Source organism: Pseudopodoces humilis, chromosome 3 (assembly GCF_049639895.1).
Source record: "Pseudopodoces humilis isolate 2021_Gansu_Grassland_sample_001 chromosome 3, ASM4963989v1, whole genome shotgun sequence".
Taxonomy (NCBI): domain Eukaryota; kingdom Metazoa; phylum Chordata; class Aves; order Passeriformes; family Paridae; genus Pseudopodoces; species Pseudopodoces humilis.
This window is the reverse complement of record NC_142202.1, coordinates 100,286,932-100,308,255: the sequence shown is the minus strand read 5'-3', so window position 1 is coordinate 100,308,255 and position 21,324 is coordinate 100,286,932. Positions and strand designations below refer to the sequence as shown.

Genomic DNA, 21,324 nt, shown 5'->3' with positions numbered 1-21,324 from the left:
TGTGATTTATTTTATTTTTTTATTGTTTTGTGGTTTAGTCCTTTTTTTAGTTTCTTGAAGATAATGAGTATCTAAAAACTAACAAAGCAAATCCCAGACCTAAAACAAAGAAAAAAGTTAATGGACACTTGGTATAAGTTGTTTAAATATTTGGTTACAGGAAAGGAAATTTCAACTCACTGTCTTTCAGCCTGAGTTCTTGCAAAAACTCATACCTTTGAAGTTGTGTTATGTTGTAGGCCATTAAGCAGTACTTTATTTTCTCTTGACCAGTTCATTCAGGTCATTCCTTAATTATATTCATTCCTTTCAGCCAGTGCTTTTCCTTTGTTTTTTTCCCACTACAAAAGTGTGTGTAGTTATTGGTCCAGTGCATCACCAAGACATATGTCCATGCAGCATGAACTTTATTTATAAAGGATGGATCAGACATAAATGTTGCACTTCCTTAAAAAAAGTTTAAATTAACTAATCATCTGGTGAAAACTGAACAGTAATACTATTTACATAGGACAATGCTCACCTTCCTTCACAAAACTTAAAGTGAATTCTCACTCTGAAACACAGACAATGAAATACAGAAGAACACCGATTGCTAGCAGTTTCTTTGTAGATGGCAATCCACGTCTCTTACAGAATTCACAGCTTACAGAACTTACATTTTCTCTGAAAATTAACCTAAATTAGCTCTTTGGCATAGTCATACCAATGCCTGAGTTTCAAGGCCAGTACTGTAACAGACTCAGCCATCCAATGGCTTTTCATCTGTACAAAGTCAATGATCCCCCCCATTGGTGTATCCAGCAAGAAAGGCCTGCCCAAATATTAAATATCCTCTGACAATGTCTATACTCATCCTTCTTACACCTTGACTGAGTGACATTAACACTGATTCTACAAAGACAAATGGGAAGCTTGCAACTTAGGTAGCATTTTCAAACACCAAGACAGACAGTGACCACCGATTTAACATTTAGAGCGTATGAAATATCACAATGCCCGGTGCTGTTCTAGAACATGTGTTTAGATTTTCACCTGAATTTCTCAGCAATGTAATCTCCATTTTCTCACTCCTTTGAAGCACCTTGGCAAGAAAATATCCCCAGAAAGTGTATTGGGAGTGTTTTAGAACCATCTTATCTGCTTTCCTGAGTGCACTTGCCTCAGTTTGAAGTCTATAGCCAGTCTACAGTTCAGTCACAAAATATCACTGTTTTAGAAATGAATCACTTGCAGGTCAGGTCCACCATTTGATCTCTTCAGTTATTCAAGTTAATATCAGTCTCAGGTTTAAATGTTCAGATCTCATTTTACCATCTACCTTGTTAACTCCTTCCCTTATGGTCATAAAACCAGACAGGTTTCTACTCCAACAGTGCTGCATGGTAAAACTATCCAGTGTAGCACTTATTCCAAAAATTAAAGCTTCAATTGAGTTCCTGTTATTAAAGAAATATACTTTACAAATCTTCATATGAAAAGCCTACCTGGATCAATCAGAAGCAATATACTATAGAATCGTACCAACTCCTATGCCAACTGTTTGATAAATAAAACTGTAAACCAGAATTTGCTTCTAAATTTACATTTCCTATGTCTGGAATGTGCAAAAAGTTTCCTAACCCTTTTCTTTATGAACTTTCAAGTGGTCTGCTTTGTCACAGAAGAAGTGCACTCATTGACCTCTCTTCTGATATGAAATGCTTTCCACCATGTAAGTCTCTGTGTCTCTATCAAGAATTAGGGATTACTTCCATCAGAACATTAAATTAGAAAAGTCACTTCAATGTTTGTAAATATGATCTTAAACTGTCTGATTAGATATCATTCTAATAAACAACAGAAAACAGTCCTGTTTCTGTTCAGAAAGCAGAGCATCTCAAAAGTAATTTCATGGGATGGTAGCAATTAGTGTCTTTTGTCATTCAGGAAATGTGTCTCTTTTCAATTAAATGTGTCGTCCAGTCAGGAAGAAAAGTGGTCTGTCCTCTTTGGCATTGGCAGTCTGGAATTCATCCCGCAGACGGAACTGCCATTCATCTTCCAGCTCCAACCGAACAACAGTCTGGCGGAGAGAATTGCGATCCTGGCAGATCACACACAGAGTGGCACCTAAGCAAACAGTTCAAAAGAAACTCAGGTGAGTATCCCCTCTGTTCTCAGATAACCCGCCTCCCACCACCCTTTGGCATGGAGAACTCCACTCCTTTCACATCAAGAGTTACAAATGGGCTTGGGAGAAAATTAAGGCACTCAGGTAGGACTTGAGGAGAGCTATTTTCAGCTACCTATTTGTCAGGATCTTCCTGTGTAACTTGAGGTACCTCATAATCATCTAGTAAATAGGACTAGCAGCACTTTCCAGAATTCTTAGGGTAGGAAAGGTAAAACTGGCAGGTCTAAGGAGCTCATGATGGTTCCTGACAGCAAACCAGATAAAGCCCTACATCCATTCTTGTTGTAGCCCTTCTGATCATTCATTACCTTTGTCACGTGAAACCCTCACTCAGCAAAACTCACAAGGCTATCACTGTGATGGCTGACTAAGCTCTTCATGCTTTGCTGCTCAGAAATGATCTAAACATGGCTTCAAAACTAATCACAATTTTTTGTGGGTTTTGGATTGGTAAAATCATGCGCTGGCAAGAAAGAATCTGGTCTATGTGGCCACAGACACAAGGAAAACCAGAATGTCAAAGTAAAAAAAAATCATACTTCAGTAACCAATGGCAAGTGTCCTGTCTGGCATGCTGATAACCACTTTAACTTGCATGCATGGCTTCCTGGCTTCTGAGAAAAGTCCTCCTTTAAAAGAAAATAATTACCTCACCAGCATTCAGTAATCTAAATGAGAGATGGTGAGGTAAGTGGTAATACCCAGGACAAAAAAATCCTATGAATACAATAAAAATAAACAAGACACATAGTCACATGACGTTTAATTCTCATGTGATGGGTTAAAAAATCAAGTAGAACCAGGGGAGATGGAGAAATCCCAAAGCAAACACTTTGTGCTACATGATATAAAAACTGACTGGTTTATGCAAAACAAGACTAACTGGTAGCCTTTGTTTTAGCTGCAACAAAGAACACAGCAGTTTATAAAAACTCTGCCAGTTTCAAGAGGCACTAACCATGGTGCTCTTCTCCCAGTGACAGTTATAGCTGAGTGAAACAAATCCACAGAGCGCCAAATGCCTAAAATAGCAGCAGAAGGATCCAAAAGAAGTTTGCAACGTGACTGTCAACAACACAAGTAGAAGTCATTTGTCTCCACTGCTACACACCATCATAAGGTTTGCATGGAGAAACTGGGTATTAGGAATAAATTTTAAATGAGCCAGTTTCTATCCCTAAAAATAGAAAATAGATTTTGATACAGGCTTGTCAATCATCCATTTCTTTCAAAATTTAGAAAAGCTCCAAGAACACAGCAGGTAAATGCTTCATGCATAAATCTTCAATACTCAGTTTTCAAACAGAGTAAGGAGTTGTGCACATGCTCTAGGCACGATGATATGGATCCCACATTCCTTCCCTCTAAGAAATCTGCAGAACTTACAGCACTGCTATATACCAGTTTACTACAGTGCACAGCCAGCATGATCAAGTATTAGAGTAGGACATACAAAGACAATTGTAAATACATATATATGAATATATATTAAATAAATAGAATAGATTTTATATAATAGATTTATTTTATATATATATTTTATAATAGATTTAAATATAATAGATTTAAAGAAATAAAATAGATTTTCCCCACATTCTCAGAGACCATGTCACCTAGTTTTTTGTAATAAAATGATTGCAGCTCACCTTTAAGAAAATGAAACTTCTTCAAAAAGCTAGCTACAACAAAGGAGTCACAGAGGTACAGCAGGAGACCACTGAATGTCAAACCAGAGGAACTGATATTCAGAGAATGAGGCCGAGAACTCACGTAGCAAACTGCAATCTGATTGGGAGAGGGTGGAAAAAAATTAACACCTTTCAAGCTTCCATATGAAGCTTCCAGCATTTGCACCTGATTCAAACTCAGACGTGCTTTCCAACTCCAAATATTGTGAGCTTTATAGCTCCTTCCAAAACATCATGCTACTTATTGACAATATACATAAAGTACAATTCATAATGATGTATTGTTACTACTCATTATTATTATTATTTATTATTATTATTTATTATTATAATGAGGCTTAGATGTGATAGAGTTTGAAAGCTGCATAACAATAGCTCCCCACAACCATAATGCTGTGACCTGCCCAACATATTTTATTTCTATGTGACTAAATACAATAAGTCTGCAGTCGAACATGAAAAGTACCCTTAGAAATTCCATATTTCATTTACATTACGATAGGATTACTCAAGTCAGTAGAGTTGTGCATATACATGGATTTATGAAGTTTCCTCTTGCCTAGCTTGTTTTTATGGCTACTCCTGAAATCTACCAGGAATAGGAATATTTACAGCACTCTTTTAGGATTTATAAATTCAGATTAAGGGAATCTTCCACACAGGACTCTGTTTCAAAAATCCCACTCTACTACTTAGCTGGGAAATATATACTCATCTGGCAAGGATCAGCATGATTTAGGGGAGAAAAGCTGAACCACAGCAACTAAGACTCTGTACCATTAAGCCTATTCCATATTCCTTCAATCCTATTGTATCATATTCCAGCTCAGGCAGCAATTCCAGAATAAAATTGAAATAATTTCATGTGATGAATGGGTTAGAGTTGAAAGGATGCAATGGATGAGGACAGTTACAGCACAATGCCCTCCCACAGAGCTTGTTTATCCAAACATGGTGGAATGTCTATGGGACTATTCAATTAAATTTTAACATTATAGAGATGTACCTCATTCTTCAAAGGATGTGTACCTATTATTAAGGAGTACAGCAACTAACCCATCCAAAACAGAGCCTACACATTTCTAGAGCTACTTGGAGATTGTTTTGTTCAGTACCTGTGGTCCTAAGTTAAGGTAACAGTCCACAGATAGCACTGGATGGCTATAATTCTTCAGTGAGAGAGGGAAGAAGCGATGGCTGTGATACTGGAGATACTTTTCAAGGAGCAACTGAGCAGGTGCTGCCAAGAAGGTGTGCTTGCTGTCAGGTGCACAAATGTACTGAGCAGGGGAGATTGAAACTGGAGTATCAGATACCTGTGAGGAAAAAATATTTTTCATACAGATCAATCTTAATCAAGTTTTACTTATGTGAATTCTAGATTGTATAAAATATATCTCTACCTCTACCTAAGTTTTACATAAGAAGAAAAGTTATTCAGCCAAAAATATCTGCTGCCAAAACAGTTTCAGTTTCATAAAATTATATTTGTGTTTACAGTCTTTGAGGTATCTTCTTTGAACTCAAAGTATACCTACCTGTGAAGTCACATGAAGATGAGCAATTCTATAGCTGTAGATAAAATCCACATTGTGAATGGTTACTTAGATTGCAAAGAGACACTTTATGTATTTTTTGAAGTTTTAAAGGAAAACTATTATGGAAAGTTATATTTATGGCAAGAATATTGTGGATTTCAGAAATAAATAACCAAATAAAGCCCCACATGGCAGACATACCCCATTACTGGAAACAGATGATGCATCAAAATACCTCAGATCTCCTGGTTAAGAACGACAAAAAAGGAAAACAGAACTTTAACAACAGTGCAACAGAGGTCTCAGTTCCCACCTTAGACTTTATGTGGAAGGATCGTTGTCCTCCTACTGCAATTTGCTTTTTCATGACATTGAAGTGGTTGAACCTACAGATGAGAAGGCCAGCACTGTGGACACGCAAGTTGAAGTCAACATCATCACATGTAAATCTGGAAAGAAAAAAATCATAGCAGGTCAGAGGAACATTTCTCATCACACACTGACAGATACAAGCAGTCAGAGCCTTTGATCAGCACCACAGAAACAGGTATCAAACATACTGACCAGTGCCTATCAGTCAGGGAAAGGGGCTTCAGCTTTCTAAAAGTAAATTAGAAAGACTCAGTTTGAGAAGACCAGAATGAGGGAGGAAAGCACTTAGGGAGGGAAAGGATCGAAAGCATAAAGTGGAAAGACAGTAAATTTCTAAGGAAAATACCCAGGAGTTAGAATATTTTCTTTGCCTTCTACTACAATAACAGTGTCATAAGAAATTGCTACGTACATTACAACCCTAAATATGGTCAAGGAAATTAATTCCTTTGACTTCCTATATTTGATTTATCAAATGCACAGAAGTATTTGACTACTCATTTTCCCCTCAGAATATGAATATCTAACAGTTTTTTCCATGTTCCTCTACAGAACTAATGTTGCAGTGTTGTGCTACTCAGGCTAAAAAGCCCAGATATTTATATATCAGAATTTGAGATTTGGCTGTGCACCATTCATTCATACATCCCTGTTTCCTTTGGAAGTGAGAACAGTTAGGCAGATAAGAAGGGAAGTACAGTATTTACCAAAGGCCACCTGGAGCAGACCAGTAGTGCAGAGCATACTGCTGACTGTGTCTACCCTGTCACTCAGTTATCACTGTTTTATTTTGGAACTATAGAAATTAATGTCTTTTTCCAACTTCTGGCAGCTTGGGAAGGATTTGAATCACCATTAAGCAAACAAAATCTGTCTGCATGCCATTCACAACCTCACTAAAAAAAACAAGGCCTTTTGTAAACCTTCCTTTATTTGTTTAATTTCCTCTGCTGAAAGTGCTACTGATTCACTTACCTGTTCTGATTGTACTGTACATTCTGTGTCAGATCCACATTCAGCATAATGAAGTCATGCACATGGCAGCAGGAGAATGGTTCCTTGATCTCAGCACTGTTTGTTTTACTGGACCATTTCCTCATCCCAATAAGGGCATAATGAGTGACATTGGGAGTTGCTTCAATATGTTGCAGAATTTGCTTCAGGGAAACATTCCTTTCAGTCCATGTATAGTCACTGCAATAATTATGAAAATGTGTAAATTTTAAAATATATAGAGAACATAGAGAATCTCTTTCAGCTGAAGAGCAATTTTCAACAGCAGGAAGTTGTTATGACTTTCAGGTAGATAACTTCAGTGTTGTCTTTACTGTATTTTTTTGTCTCTCATTCTAGTTAAAATTAACTGGTGCTTATGTGGTGGGGATCTGAAACTTAGTCTATATATCTTAAAATATTCACTCAGATATGTAAACTTTCAAAGTTACCTAGATAATAAGAATTCCAATGAATCTTGGAGTGTTGCTGACATGTGCCATAGCTTAAGCACAAAGTATTAAGACCCTTCTAGCCCACTTCTGGAGTCCATAAATCTCAGTTCCCATTGAGTTTCAATCTCTCTGAAAGTTTGCTGTAAATTCTGCATAGCCATATTCATGGAATAGGTAAAACTATCTAGCACAAACAATATTCTAAAGTAATGAAAACAAAAATACTAGTTCAGGGATTTGGGAAACTCATAAAGGAGACACACAGGCTGGGACTGACAAAAGAGCCAAAGGAAATCAGTTGCACAACTTGCACAGAACTGTCATTTAGCTTCCCTAGAAAAATCTGGTGAAAAATGAACATTTGAGTGTCCATGTTGTCCAGTGTATTCAGGGAGTGCTTACAGAGTCTGAAATCTGCAGTCCAAGTAACTTTAGCTTGAACAGGGATGGCTGCAGGGCACATAAATCCTCAGGAGACAGGAATGAAAAACAGGCCCTACACTATGTGCTGTGCAAAGACAGATACCTAGGAAAGTACTCAACTTGAGCAAATATAATTCTCTGCTTGTACAGGGTAGAAATTGTAGTGTAGCAAACATGATTTCAAAATTACATGCAGAGAAAAGTTAAAGGAGATCAGATGAAAAAGCATATATTACATTATTTACCTTTTCCTGTCTCCTGAACAATCAACTTCTACTGCATTCCACATAACACAGGAGTCATCTGAAATGACAATGAAAGGCCAAATATCCTGGGGTTTTATCCCCAGCTCTTCCTGACGATTCCGCTCAAGCTCCAGGTTATGATAAGACAACTCTTTTATCAGGAAGTGTGCAGCGCCTGAAAAAATTGGCATAAACCACCAGATTAAAAATAGGGGCAGAAATTGTTTTCTTTTAACTCAGAAGCTTTTTGAAGTGAATAATTCTGCAGACACAGGTATAAATCACGCTGAAGATTTACATCCCACCACCACCCAGAACCAACTTGCTTTGTCACTTGCCAAGGAAGTGACTTAAAGAACCACATTGGGAAGGATGAAAAATGAGGCTTGACATCTGTGGTAAAGGTTTGCTAGTGTCTTAAAGATTTAGTGACTACTTCTTTTAACCTGACAGTAGTTGTCTGTTAGCATCTCTTACTGCAAAGACTTAGAGATGTTGACTGAACAGCTGAATGACATTAGAAATTGTCCCTGATGATCTACTTTGAATGTTTGTCACTACTGCTGTATATAAGTTGCTCCAGCAGCATAAGCAAAGGAAAAACAAAGGAACTGAATACCTGTGAATATTTCACAGATTTTATATGAGTAGAACCTACCTAAGGAATGTACCCAACCAGAGTACCACTGCTCATGCTATAGTATACAACTTATTTCTACAAGGAAACAGTCGGTAACTCCATCTGAGTTTTAACACCCTCAGCTTCTTTCAAAGACAATAGAAGAGTAAAGTATTTCTAGGGTGCAATTCATTGAGCTTGCTTTAGGTGTCCTGCTTAAGAGAAGTGTATTTTCATCTGTGATACATTGTCCTTAGAGGGAATCCAGATCACCAGATCAGACATCCTAGCTGCAAGGTGTGTGCCTACATTTCACTGTTGAGTAACAACACCTCAAGGACCCAAGTTGTGTGTCCACATTTTTTAGAACTTTCTGTTACACTTACCCACTCCTGCACTGTTGAAAATGCTTGGAAGAACAAGCATGATGTGGTTGGGCCAATACTTCTTATATATGGCCATTTCATACTCCTTGACGACTAAAACATGCAAATGACTGGCTCCATCCATTGCATGATATAAATTGAAAAGTCCATGTTCATGACGACCAGTGGTGGGAGTAAAAGTGGGGCTTTTTATGTAATCTTCACTCTGTAGGTAAAAAGAAGTGTGAGCTTCTGTATTAATCCAGAGAGAAAAAGGAGAAATAGATTCTTCAGGTGAATAAATCAGATCCACTAACATGAGACAAACTGACATATTTTAAACTTCCTTGATAGGAAAATAAACAACTTTTATAAGAATTGGAAAAAAGAAAACCCTATCATTTATCTTGTTTGACTGATGAATGGACAGGACTGCTAACCTTTACCTGCCAAGTGCAGAGGTACCTTTTTGCTAGATCTGGAAGAAGATTTAGGTTCATATGATACAGAACAGTTAGAAACACCTTACTCTGAATCTACAGTACAACTCTTCTGACTGGAGCAGCAGAATAGAAAAAGAAGCAAAGAGAGAATAGTCTTTAAATGTCAAAGCCTCAAACCAGGTCAGCGGCAGAAGCAAGAAAAGATTCCACATGGACCCAGTGCACAGTTCTGACCATGTAGCCAAGCACAAGTTTACTGGGTGAGGGAGAGCAGGAGATGTCGTTCATACATTGCAGTTGTGGTGCTGTCTAGGTTCTTCTATTTAAAACTTGAACTGGAGGGTGATATTGATTCATTACTGTTTATTTGAAACAGCTTATTTTCTCCAGGATAGAAGTGCTACTGCTTTCTGATGTTCCACAAATTGCTTCAATACTCCAAGCAGTGTGGCCTGAGCAAGGCACAGCTTCACTTTAGAAACGGGTGTAAGGAATCTCTGTAAAGGTCAACATCTCTGCACTGGTGTGGCCTCACCTTGAATATCGTGTGCAGTTTTGAGCATCACAATATAAGAAAGATATTAGACTATTAGAGAGGGTACAAAGGAGGACACAAAGATGGTGAAGGGTCTTGAGGGGAAGACGTGTGAGAAGTGGCTGAGGTCACTTGGTCTGTTCAGCCTGGAGGAGACTGAGGGGGGACTTCACTGCAGTTACAGTTTCCTGTGAGGGGAAGAGGAGGGGCAGGCACTGATCTCTGCTCTGTGGTGACAGTGACAGGACCTGAGGGAATGGCCTAAAGCTGAGTCAGGGGAGGTTTAGGTTGAATATTAGAAAATGCTTCTTCCCCCAGGGGGTGGCTGGGCACTGAACAGGCTTCCCAGGGCAGTGGTCACAGCACCAGCCTGACAGAGCTCATGGAGCTTTTGGACAAAGCTCTCAGGCACAGGATGTGACTCCTGGGGACAGCGCTGTGCAGGGCCAGGTGTTGGACTTGATGATCCTTGTGGGTCCCTTCCAACTCAGCTTACTCTGTTATTCTGTGGTCAGAGTTTGCAGAGCCTGTCAAATAGATGACCTTACCAAGTTTTTTCTACAAGCATGATATGTGATTTTTTATACAGTCTTGAAGCTATGACTGAGATTCTTTGAAAGTGTTATTTTTATATGAAAGTAATGGAGCATTTATGCAGAATAAACCAGGATATTCTACTGCTTTTCTCTACAGAAAAAAAAATGCTTCGTCTTACTATTGGTATGATAAATGAAATAATATCTTTGAGTTTCTTAGCAGAAACTATTCTTACTTTAACATCTTAAACCCATAACCGAAGACCTTTTGTCACAGATAGGACCGTTTATACCAAAGAATCAGCCTTGACTATGAGCAAAAGATAGAACTCATTTGTGTCTCAACAATTTTTTTTCACTTATCCCTTTCTGGGAGAAAATACAAGCTTAGCATTTCATTGTCTCTTGACAGCAGGAATAGTACTGTAGAAAATACTAATTCAACAAATTTTGAAAATGGTGGTGTCTCTCTCCCATATATGGCCATAAATATAAATAAAAATATCCATCTACCTTATCTGTCACTAGTGGTAGCCTCATACTTTCCAATTGTCTTCCTGGTTGGCTAAAGACAAAATGATGCTCCTTTGATTTTGGAATGATAAAATGCAGCTGTATCTCTTCTCCCAGCATAGAATAGGAAAATGCAAATGCATGCAGAGTGGACTCATAAATCTAAGAATGGAAAAAATATGATAATTTCAGTTAAAGTCAAACCACAAGGTCTCAGTGTAGTTTATATATATTTACAATATTGCTAAACATATTACTGTATGGCATTATATTTAAATTCATTATTCATAAGTGTTAAGCAATATTCCCTAGGCTAGAGCTTACACTAAAAAAAATACACATTAAAATGATCCCTCTTTTGTAACCGTTGTTTCAGCTTTGTCTTGCAGATGGTACCAATACTTACAGGGCCCTCCTGGCTTTCAGAAGTACTGGCACATAAAAACCAGTATTTGCATTGCTGACACATTCTTCCTCACTTTATAATAGGCAAGAAATTAGAGGGTTATTCTGAGTAAAAAAGCAAGTTGTATACCACACATAGACTACTCTGTGCTGGACTACTTCTGTATCAGAAGTAGCACCTGCTGCAGTTACTCAGGCACAAACTCTTCCACTTGAGCAAAGCCCAATGGAAAGCTTACTGGGAAAGTAGTTTTAACTGGTAGTACACATGCAGATCACAGCACTGAATAAACTAGTGTAAATGAGACAAGGTCCCCTGATCTCCCCGAACAGCAGCCTGGTCAAGGCAGGCAATCCTCAAGAAATAACAAAATCTGTAAATCAGCTGTGTGCGTACACACAGACAACTTCTAAGCCAATAAAAATACTGTGAATGCACACAAACTGTGTTTGGGTTGTGTGTGCTCCAGTGTCTGATCTGCAGAGTAACGTCCAGAAATCTTTACCTGGTACCTGGGATTGAAACCCATATACTGATGACACTGTTCACAGTGATGGTAGGTGTTATATGCTGCATACTTGGACAATCTCATCCTAGTTGTTTGACGGCAGGTGTACATATCTTCCTGTCTCCTGCTCACTGATCTGTCTATTAAGAAAAGAAACAAGTTAAATGTAACATATATTCAGGGCTAGAATGTATTCTCTTGTGACAGACTGTTTCTGTCACTGAAATCAGTTTCCAGGAAAAATGGCAACATAAAACACCTACAAAACAAACTATGAATTAATTCTAAGTACAGTATGTTTTATAAATTGCTATGTACAGCAAAGAGAACTAAAAGGAATTATCTACAAATTTATGATTATGATAATTCAGTACAGATTTCACATAAGGCTGAGAAGTAAGCAATGACTTATTAAAATTTTCATTGTTGCTATTATTGGTAGAATGCTTACAAAAACAATAAATAGTAAAAAAGAGCCTTATACCATTTGCCATTCTGTGACAGACATCACAGTAGATTATGTGAAATGAATCTGGCAGTTTAGTGATGTTGCTCCTTAGTGTATATCCATATTTTTCAAAGGATCCCCTTTGTGAGAGTCTGAGGGAAAATGAGGTGCATTTTCTGCTGAAAAGGTCTTTGTTATCCAATCTTACATTCAGATTTTCAGCATCAAATTGGGTTGCTCAAAGCTGTTCCTTGTCAAGTTAAGTTTTAAAAATCACCAGGAGTGGAGTTTTCATGATCTCTCTGGGCAACCTGCTCCATGATTTGGCCATTTTTACTCTGCAAATATTTTTCATACAATCTAATTGTAACTTCTATATTGCTACTTGTGTCTGTTGTCTCTTGTCATTATGCTGTGTATCTGTAATAGTTTGTGTCTATAATTCCTATCAGGAAGTTGAAGACAGCATCCAGATGCACCTGCCAGACCTCCCCAGATGAAACAAACAAAATTCACTCCAATTTTCTTCACGTCTTGGTGGCTGCTCACTAGCCTCACTTCTCTATGTCAACTTCTCTTTGTCATAATGGGAAGCAAAAACTTAACAGAATACCCAGATGTGGCCTTAGACTCACCATCACGGAAGCATAATCACTTCTCCTGAGCTGTTGTTAGATTATTAGTAAGCCATTAACCCAGTGGAGAACTGGTGGCTCATGTTCACATTATTGCCAACCACGACCATCAAGTCACCTTGATCAAAGCTGCTGTCTACAGAGCTGGCCCCAAACTTGTACAGCTGACTAAAATTATTCTGTCCCAAGTGCAAGGGGCACGTTTGGTGAACTGTTCAACAGGGTCCTGTTCCTGAGGTTCCACTTCTCCAGCCTGCCAAGGCCTTTCTGAATGGCAGTGTTTCCTCCCTGCTACCCAGTCCCATGGGCTTATGTGTGTCCAGCTGGCTAATTCAGAGGACTAATTCACACATCAATACTCCAGCAATACAGATCTGGGCATGTTCACCTCATGCTTTCCAAACCTAACCTAAAACCTAAAAAATAAACATATAGATACTTTTAAGTACAAAACTAACTTTATGCACATAAATTATTGCATTGCTACAGAGCAGAACAAAGCTACTTTGTAAAATCACTCAAATACACAAACTTATTATGGAATTAGAGCTTTTATAATGAAAGACTGTCTATATAATATCCCATAAGTAATTTATAAGGGTCATATTCTAGTACTTCATCTGGAAAACTTGAAACCTTTTTTCTTATTACTTAATAAAACAAATTCTGGTATTTTAACTCTGCTTAAAAGTTTAACAGGATTCTCACATTAAAAGCAAATAAATACATATATATGTATACCAATCAGGATTTTAAAAATGCTAACCTTCACTGTTTATAGTCTGAAGCTTTGAACAAATCAGACTTGCATCTTCATACTTTGGATCATGGATGGTGTAGTCAAAAGGCATCTTCCTAAATGTCTCCAAATCTGGCCAAATATCTCCAGGCTGGTGGTAGTATTGATCAGATTCTTCTTTTATGTCTATGGTATTATCAAAAATAAGAATTCAGAAATTTTAAAGCTCTTTATATTGCTATAGGTGGTTTTGCTGTACCTATTATTCCTGCTTCATTTTTTCTTTCATTAGTCTGATGACACAATATCATTATGCACCAAGAGGTAAAACTTTGCACAAATGTACCTTGCACCTCAACACAACTCAACCTTTTAATAATTATCTTCATGTCGCCTTTTAAAAATTACCTTCATGTCCTGACTGACCTACAGAAATACATCTGGAAACACAGAGTAATACACTCTAAATAAAGCAAGTCTGGACTAAAATTAGATATTAGAGAGCAGAAACTTCCTTCCCTCAGGTAGTCTTGAGTAATGAGAAAATATGATATTGCTCCTCATGGTATAAATCTGCCAAAATTTCAATGATTCCTTTTATACGTTTTACCACAAAAGTTCATTCCAATTCTACACTGCAAACCAATGTCTGGATATCATTTAATATACATAAATGCTGTTGATCCCTTTCCCTTTATCAAAAAATAGAGGAATGTTCTTTGCTTACAGAGCATATGAATAAATTCTAAATGAAGAATAAAATAATAAAATATTCAGAAGTATCAATGAAAGATCACAGAAAAATTTTCATACAGTATTTAAATATTGTAAATTATTTAAATAAATAAATAAATAAATAAAATAAAGTCATTGCAAAAGTGACTAGGATAGAATAATCCTATAATATACAGACAACTCTATTTCAATTTAGCATAACAATCTTCTATTGTCTCCAGAATATTTCTATATCAGAAACTTACTAATGTTGATTTCTTCCTCATCATAAACATCCACTTCTGTCAGTCTAATCAGCATTCGGGACAAAATACTGAGGAACTGCAGATAGGCACCTGTTTTCCCTATCTGTAAACATATAAATTAGAAAAAAAAAAAAGTAAACTTTTGCTTTTCACTATGTTAATTTTCCACATATTTGGAAATTGTAGCTATGGTGAAACTGAATACTAATACCCAGTGTTTGGATACCCTTGTTATTTGTATATTCCTTGGCACAGTTGAAAAGCTTAATGTTGAACAATTATATTCTTTCTATGCAGGATTCTAGCTGGAAAACACATTTTATATCACAGTTCTAGTTATGAGCCCCCACACAAGAATATTCTCTCCTGATGCTATCGGTTCTACATAGGCAATGAACATTTAAAATGAACAATGAACAATGAACAAAGCTCATAAAATGTACCAATAAACCTCGAATTACAAGACAGCTAAAGAATTATGCCAACCCTTTCATTTCCACATGATTTACTGGTACACTGCCTGTTACTGAAGTACAGTGACTGTCCTGAGGAGTAGAAGTGGCAACACATCCCTGAGAGAGCTTGTGCTGGCCACTACCATTGCTGAAGGACATGGTATGTGCACAATGTCCTGTTCCACCTCATGCTGAAAATACATTATTTCCCTTCCAATCTTTTAAAATTACCTTTTAAAAGCCTATTTTAAAATTTTCTTAAGAATATAACTTTCTCCTTTCTTTTTTACCCCATCAACACACTGTATAAATTTTCACTTCACTACATCAAGAGTATTGCTGGAAAGAATAAGCCAGAGCCAATGATTTACTCAGTGGGTTCTTGTGTCCTTCACATGTAGTTTGCTGGTGATAACATCAGGTAAACAAGGCCATGTCTAAGCAGGCAGCTTTGAAAACCATGATTGTGTGTGTGTGGGCTGTACAAGGAAGTTATCATGTAGATCATTTACAACACACTGGACAGCAATTGTTTGATTTCACAGAGTGGCATCACATTTTGAATTAGGTCTGTATTACTACTGAATTGAAAACCCAGTTTCACTTCCATTACTGCTAGGACATGTCAGAAGCATAGGGTGTTGGAATTGGTAAACAGAATATTAAGTTACTATTTTTCATCTCTGACAAGAAAAAAAAATCATTTTCTCTCAACACTTGAAGAAGGGAAGCTTTAAATTCGAAGCAAGAGATCAGACATTTGTTTTGGTCAAAGCTCATTATCTGTTTTTCATATCAGACTGCAGTTTGAACAGTTGCTTGCAAAGGGTAGATAAGGGTCTCATTGTCCCTGTTGAGAATCAAATGTCAGCACACAACTCTCTGTCATCCTGGAAGAACACAGAAAAAAAGTGACTTTGAACAGAGGAAATGACAGCATGGACTATAGTCAGCCCATGGACCAGATGTTTCTAACTCCCAGTTTTGTTTTTTATGTAAAATCCATTGAAACTAATGAGACTTTTTCCTCTGACCCAGGGATAAGGCTGCAATGGCTACTGATTGAGGAGCTAAAACAAAACTATCTTATTTTCCCACATCTGAGGCAAACAAAGAAAATACTTCCACTTGTTTTCCTCATGTCTGAGCTTATATTTTTATTCTCTTATGAACATACTCTTTTAAAGTACCTCTGATCATCTTTTCATTAAACACAGGGTAGCCTAACAGATTAACAGTTTCCTAACTTCAAACGAGATCATTTATCAAAAGTACACCTGTCTCCTTGATATTAGATATCTATATAAAAATTAATTCTTCATCTGTTTGAAGTATATACTTAGAATTGTCAACAGCACAACAGGCTGAAAACCTTACTTTTTCTTTTTGATAGGCATTAAAATTTTATTCTATCAAATGTGTGTATTTTTATTTCCTTGTGTGTCCAGTCTTTGCCAATGGCTTTTCACAATGTGTGTGGGAGTGACGAAGCTACTGCTACAAGATGCTGAGATGAAAAGCATCAGTCACCGAGCTCAAGTGTACACAAAGCTCCAGGATCATGAGTCAAAAACGCTGGAAACCACAGGATGACAAGTGCTACAGGACTAAACTGTAATGCATCCACTTAGGCTATTTCATGCATCAGACCTTACCCAATCTCATTATCTGTCACATTAAAATTTCCAATTCAGTACTGTGAGTTTTATTAACTGCTAGATATCAGCAATGCTGTATGCAAAAAGCTGTTGGGAACTTTCAGGAATATCTCCAAGTTATTAGAATGTTTGCCAGGACAGAGATTGGGCTGAGCACATGCAGCATTCATATTTAGACTCCATTCACTAGCACATCTGCCTGCATTTGCTGCTCAGTAAATGAACTGGTGAAAAGGAGAACACCTTTTTCAGGTCATTTTGAGAAGATTTTCAAAAAGAAAATGAGAAATGAATGACTTCTCATTTACAATTGACACTTACTCCAGAAAGGAAGGATCTTGAACAAGTGAACTTGTAGCATATCCAGATAACTAAATGCACCTTTAAAATTAATTGTAGTGTTTTCTACGTATACCATCTCTAGGCAAAATAGAATAGCACAGAGAGTCTTTGTTTGAAAATACGGAATAGCTATCAAAAACTACAACTTCCACATCTCTCCAAATCTCCAAATGTCTCCCTGCCCCATCTGTCACTACCCCTTTTTCTAAGAGTTTTTGAACAGTAAGTAGCTACAAAGAGATCCTGCAAGCAGGATATGCACACCTTTGAAGCATAAAGCCCTGCATCTGCCCATCCTCCATCTCCTAACTGCAACAAATAGGAGATCTGAAAAGAATTTTTAAGTGGATAATTAAATTAATAATTAATTAAAGTGGATACCTGATTGGTCTGCAAGTTTATATGGCTTTAGGGAAGCCAAGCACCATGCTGTGCTGATCCTAACTGGTGACTCTAGGCTAAGCATGAAATATTAAGAATGACAACAACTGGTAAGGAAATGCTCTGAGCAAGGGTTTTTTCCCTATATCCTGCCTCTGTTCTGGATACCAAAGTTGCAAACATTAAAAGGCTGAAGGAACCTAGAACTGGGCTGCATTTTTACAATGTCTGAAACAAAATGTACATGAGAGGGGCCACTATGACAAACGGCTCTACTTTCCAGAAAAAAGGTTCCTCAAACGTGTGGCACTGCTCAATGCTTTGTAAGATAAGTACTTGTGGAGGAATATTCCCAAATAATGGAAGTATTACTCTAACTTTTTCCTGTCTACCTGAGTTTGGTAAAAATTAGACTTAAAGAAAATTTGTATTTCAACACAGTGCAACTATCTCTGCTAGAAGTCTGAAGAATCAGACTTGGAAGAATAAAATTCCAGAAGACTAAGAAGTAAAAATCTCAAATCTTGTGAAAACTGATGATAACTAAGGAATTTGGGGCCTGATGAGATTTAGGGGTTTTATTTCTATTTTCATTCTTAGTGCCAGGGATGATTTAACCCATAAAATACTAAGAATATACTCCGCAGCTCTTCATTTATGAGGAGTGTAGCTGTAGCAAGAGAAAGGAATATGAATTCAAATTCTTTCCTGAAGAAAATCTGACATGTGCATGAGGGTCTAGTTTTTGTATCAAAGACATATATTACCAAAGAGGAGGGAAAAGCTCTCCAAAGATTTTGACCATTGAACACTGCTTGCCGTATATATCAAGGATAGGGTGAAAACCAACTAAGAATCTGAGAGAACATTTCAATCAGATAAACTGCTTGTGTGCATCCATGCATTCATGGAATAACATCCAAAAGTGTTGTTGTAGAAGCTGTAACAGTAATGAGCTTCCTTTTTTAACTTATTCCAGATGCCAGACACCAGGACCACTACAAGTACATAATTATTCATGGTATATGTTGGTATAAAGTATCATCTGATTTCAGGCCTCACATGTGAAGAAATATGGTGAAAGGGGAAATAATTCCATAAGGCTTTTCTATTCTAATTTCCAGGTAAGACAGTTCTTCACATACCATGACAGTGGTTTTCAAACTGTGGCCTGTGAATCAATGATGATTTGCAGAAAACATGCTGATGATCAGTTGACAGTTGGTCAAATGTTGATGGCTCTTCTCCGTGTTTCCACATGCTACATTTTTCTAAAACACAGCTAATAATAGATATATTAAATATTTCCCTAATATTTTTCTTACATAGGCTGAGTGGTATATATACCCATTGTAATGAGATTTTAATAAAAGTAGAGTAATAATACGGGTAGCAGTTTTCTTCTTCAGGAAGTGTCTTAAGACATGCTTGCTTCATTCCCTGGATGTGGTTCCCAGGACTGAGCTGTGCTCACCAGCAGCTTCCATGCTTCAGGAAAATGCTAGTTGCAAGTTGTAAAATCCAGTTAAAGAACCAAACATATGAAACCTTGATTTGCAGTTTGGGGAACTTTAACATGAATGTTCTGAAGAAAAAATACTTGAGGGAATTTAGAATTCTATATAGGCATTTGTGTGGGTGCACCAGGGAATAGATGTTGAGCTGTAGATATGATATTAATTGCTCATGGTGATGCATATTAAATTATACTCAGAAACCAATGGCTTGATTTTGATCACATGAGCTAGTTTACAGAGAAATTATTCCATACCTAGCCAGTTTTTGCTGCATTTCCTGAAGCCTATTGTAAAAATAAGGCATTTATTGCATTCTAATGTACATAACTGTCCTTGCAAAAATGCATCAAGTCTTCCAGCAAAATATTTTGACCAGCACATAGGGTAAAATATCTCTGTGAGAGAAGGGTGAACATATTTTGTTACTTATTTCCCTGACAATGAGAATTGCAATTTTGATTCTTTAGTGTGCCTAGTTTTCCTGCTTTGTTGATTTAGTATTTTTCATTTTAACCAGAAAATTGCTTCCTGATTTAAATTTTAGTAAAGGAATCACTGTATGATAAAGAAAAAAAGTAATTACTGATTTTTGGGAAGATACTACTCTGACAGTCTTGTACTTTGGCTGAGATGTTACCAACATTCAGATATGAGCTGTCTAATAATTGTTTTCATTCCCACCTATACCTCTTGATGCAGTAAGTATTAAGTCCATGTGAAATGTTAATATTACCAAAAATAATGAATAAAACCGACTTCAGGAAGGAAAATTATTTATTTTCAAAAGAGAAGGATAATTCTGATTTCTGCATATTTTATTGCTACTATTCCCTTCAAGAAACAGTACATTGTTATACCTTAAATTAATCCACATACTTTTAAAGTTGTTTGTTTGGTTTACAGGAGTTTTCAGTACTTTGGGAGGTTAAAATAGTAAAGGTAGAAAAATTGCTGGGCTTTTCCAAGAAAATAGAAATAAATTAAGAGATTTCTATGGATTAATAAATGGAAACTTCCATTAAATTAATATATAACCCTACATTTTTATACTTAGGAAGAAGATATGATATTCCTAATTTGATGTGCAAGAATTTGTTCTGTGTGAAACAGGTATATTCTTCAGAAAGAACTGAGTAATATAAAATGAATAAACATATAAAAGGCATCCTTCAGGAACTAATCCAACTGTAGGACCCAATGCAACACTGGGAAATAACTTGCATTGCGAAGCTGAAAAAGAAATGGAGTTTCAAATTCACTGCTGTACAGAGGGTGAACAGGAGTCCTATTCCATACTTGGGAAAAAAAACCAGAGAGATTTGATAGTGAAAAGTGGGCTGACAAATAAACAAGCTACCTGTTTGATCATAGTTAAATTGCAAATATCAAGTGTGAGAAGCATCAAAATCCTTTCACCATGTGTAGTATGCTCTTGGAAGTCTCTGAATGACTCTTCTGAGAACCACAATTTATATTCGGGACCCAAAAACAAGTCAATACCAAAGAAATAATTTCTTATTGGCTAATCTGAATGTTTAGGATGGCTTTCAGAATTGTATCTTTATGGCTTTGATTTGAATGTAATATTAAATTCTAACAGAAGTTACAGCCTGTCACTTTGTTACAGCCTGTCATTTTGCCGTTTTTTTTGGGGATGAAAATTAAAATCACTCTCCAGATGGTATTCATTTTTATGCTGCACCTGAGAATGAAATTCAGTTTCTTGGTCACATAGCACCTCAACATTTGGCAAACACAAACTATTTAGATCAAAGGAAAGGACAGTGAAAAACTGATCATCAGAATATTTTCTGGAATCCTTTATGAATCAGAGTAACATCTGTGGGAATTCCTAGTATGAAAAGCTCCTTCATGCTCTTTCTACCCTTCTGCACCATGTATTTAGGTATACAGTGGAAAACAATAATTTAACAGAGCAATATGCAGTTACTTTTTGCCATGGATGGGCATAAAAGAGTGGTTTATGTGGCAAGCTAATTCAGTAACTATCTTTGGATTAATTCTTTGGGTTGATGTTACAGTAACTGGAAACATCTTTGTCTGGGTTTGGATTTATCCTGTTTGACTTCTGAGGTTCACAGGAAATATATCTGCTCTCAGCAGGCACATTGCCTCTTCCTATCTTGTTGCTTCATACTTCAGTAAAACATGAGGCACAATACTACCTTTAGCCTGTAACAGGTGCACTTAACTAGGAGATACCTTGCTCAGAGATAAGTGCTAAACATTTCCAGAGAATTTACATGAGAATTAATTTCTTAGAACTAGACCCATTTCCATATCTATTTTCAAAGTAATGTAAAAACTCCTGGGTCAGCTACTCATCTTTTAAA

The 21,324-nt window shown here is 36.9% G+C and overlaps 1 protein-coding gene across 1 annotated transcript in view; it reads right to left on the bottom strand.

Annotated features, from left to right (window-relative positions):
- Positions 1-390: 390 nt before the first annotated feature.
- Positions 391-21,324, bottom strand: part of GREB1 (growth regulating estrogen receptor binding 1) — an 84,874-nt gene continuing 63,940 nt past the window's right edge. Inside the window, exons 23-33 of the mRNA XM_005521854.3 lie at positions 14,618-14,720; positions 13,665-13,823; positions 11,813-11,955; positions 10,902-11,063; positions 8,896-9,100; positions 7,891-8,065; positions 6,750-6,968; positions 5,716-5,851; positions 4,980-5,180; positions 3,823-3,961; positions 391-2,112 (exon numbers count right to left, since the gene is read on the bottom strand). Of these exons, the coding sequence (XP_005521911.2) occupies positions 1,949-2,112; positions 3,823-3,961; positions 4,980-5,180; positions 5,716-5,851; positions 6,750-6,968; positions 7,891-8,065; positions 8,896-9,100; positions 10,902-11,063; positions 11,813-11,955; positions 13,665-13,823; positions 14,618-14,720 (1,806 nt within the window). The 3' untranslated portion in view covers positions 391-1,948. The remainder of the gene's footprint in view (positions 2,113-3,822; positions 3,962-4,979; positions 5,181-5,715; positions 5,852-6,749; positions 6,969-7,890; positions 8,066-8,895; positions 9,101-10,901; positions 11,064-11,812; positions 11,956-13,664; positions 13,824-14,617; positions 14,721-21,324) is intronic.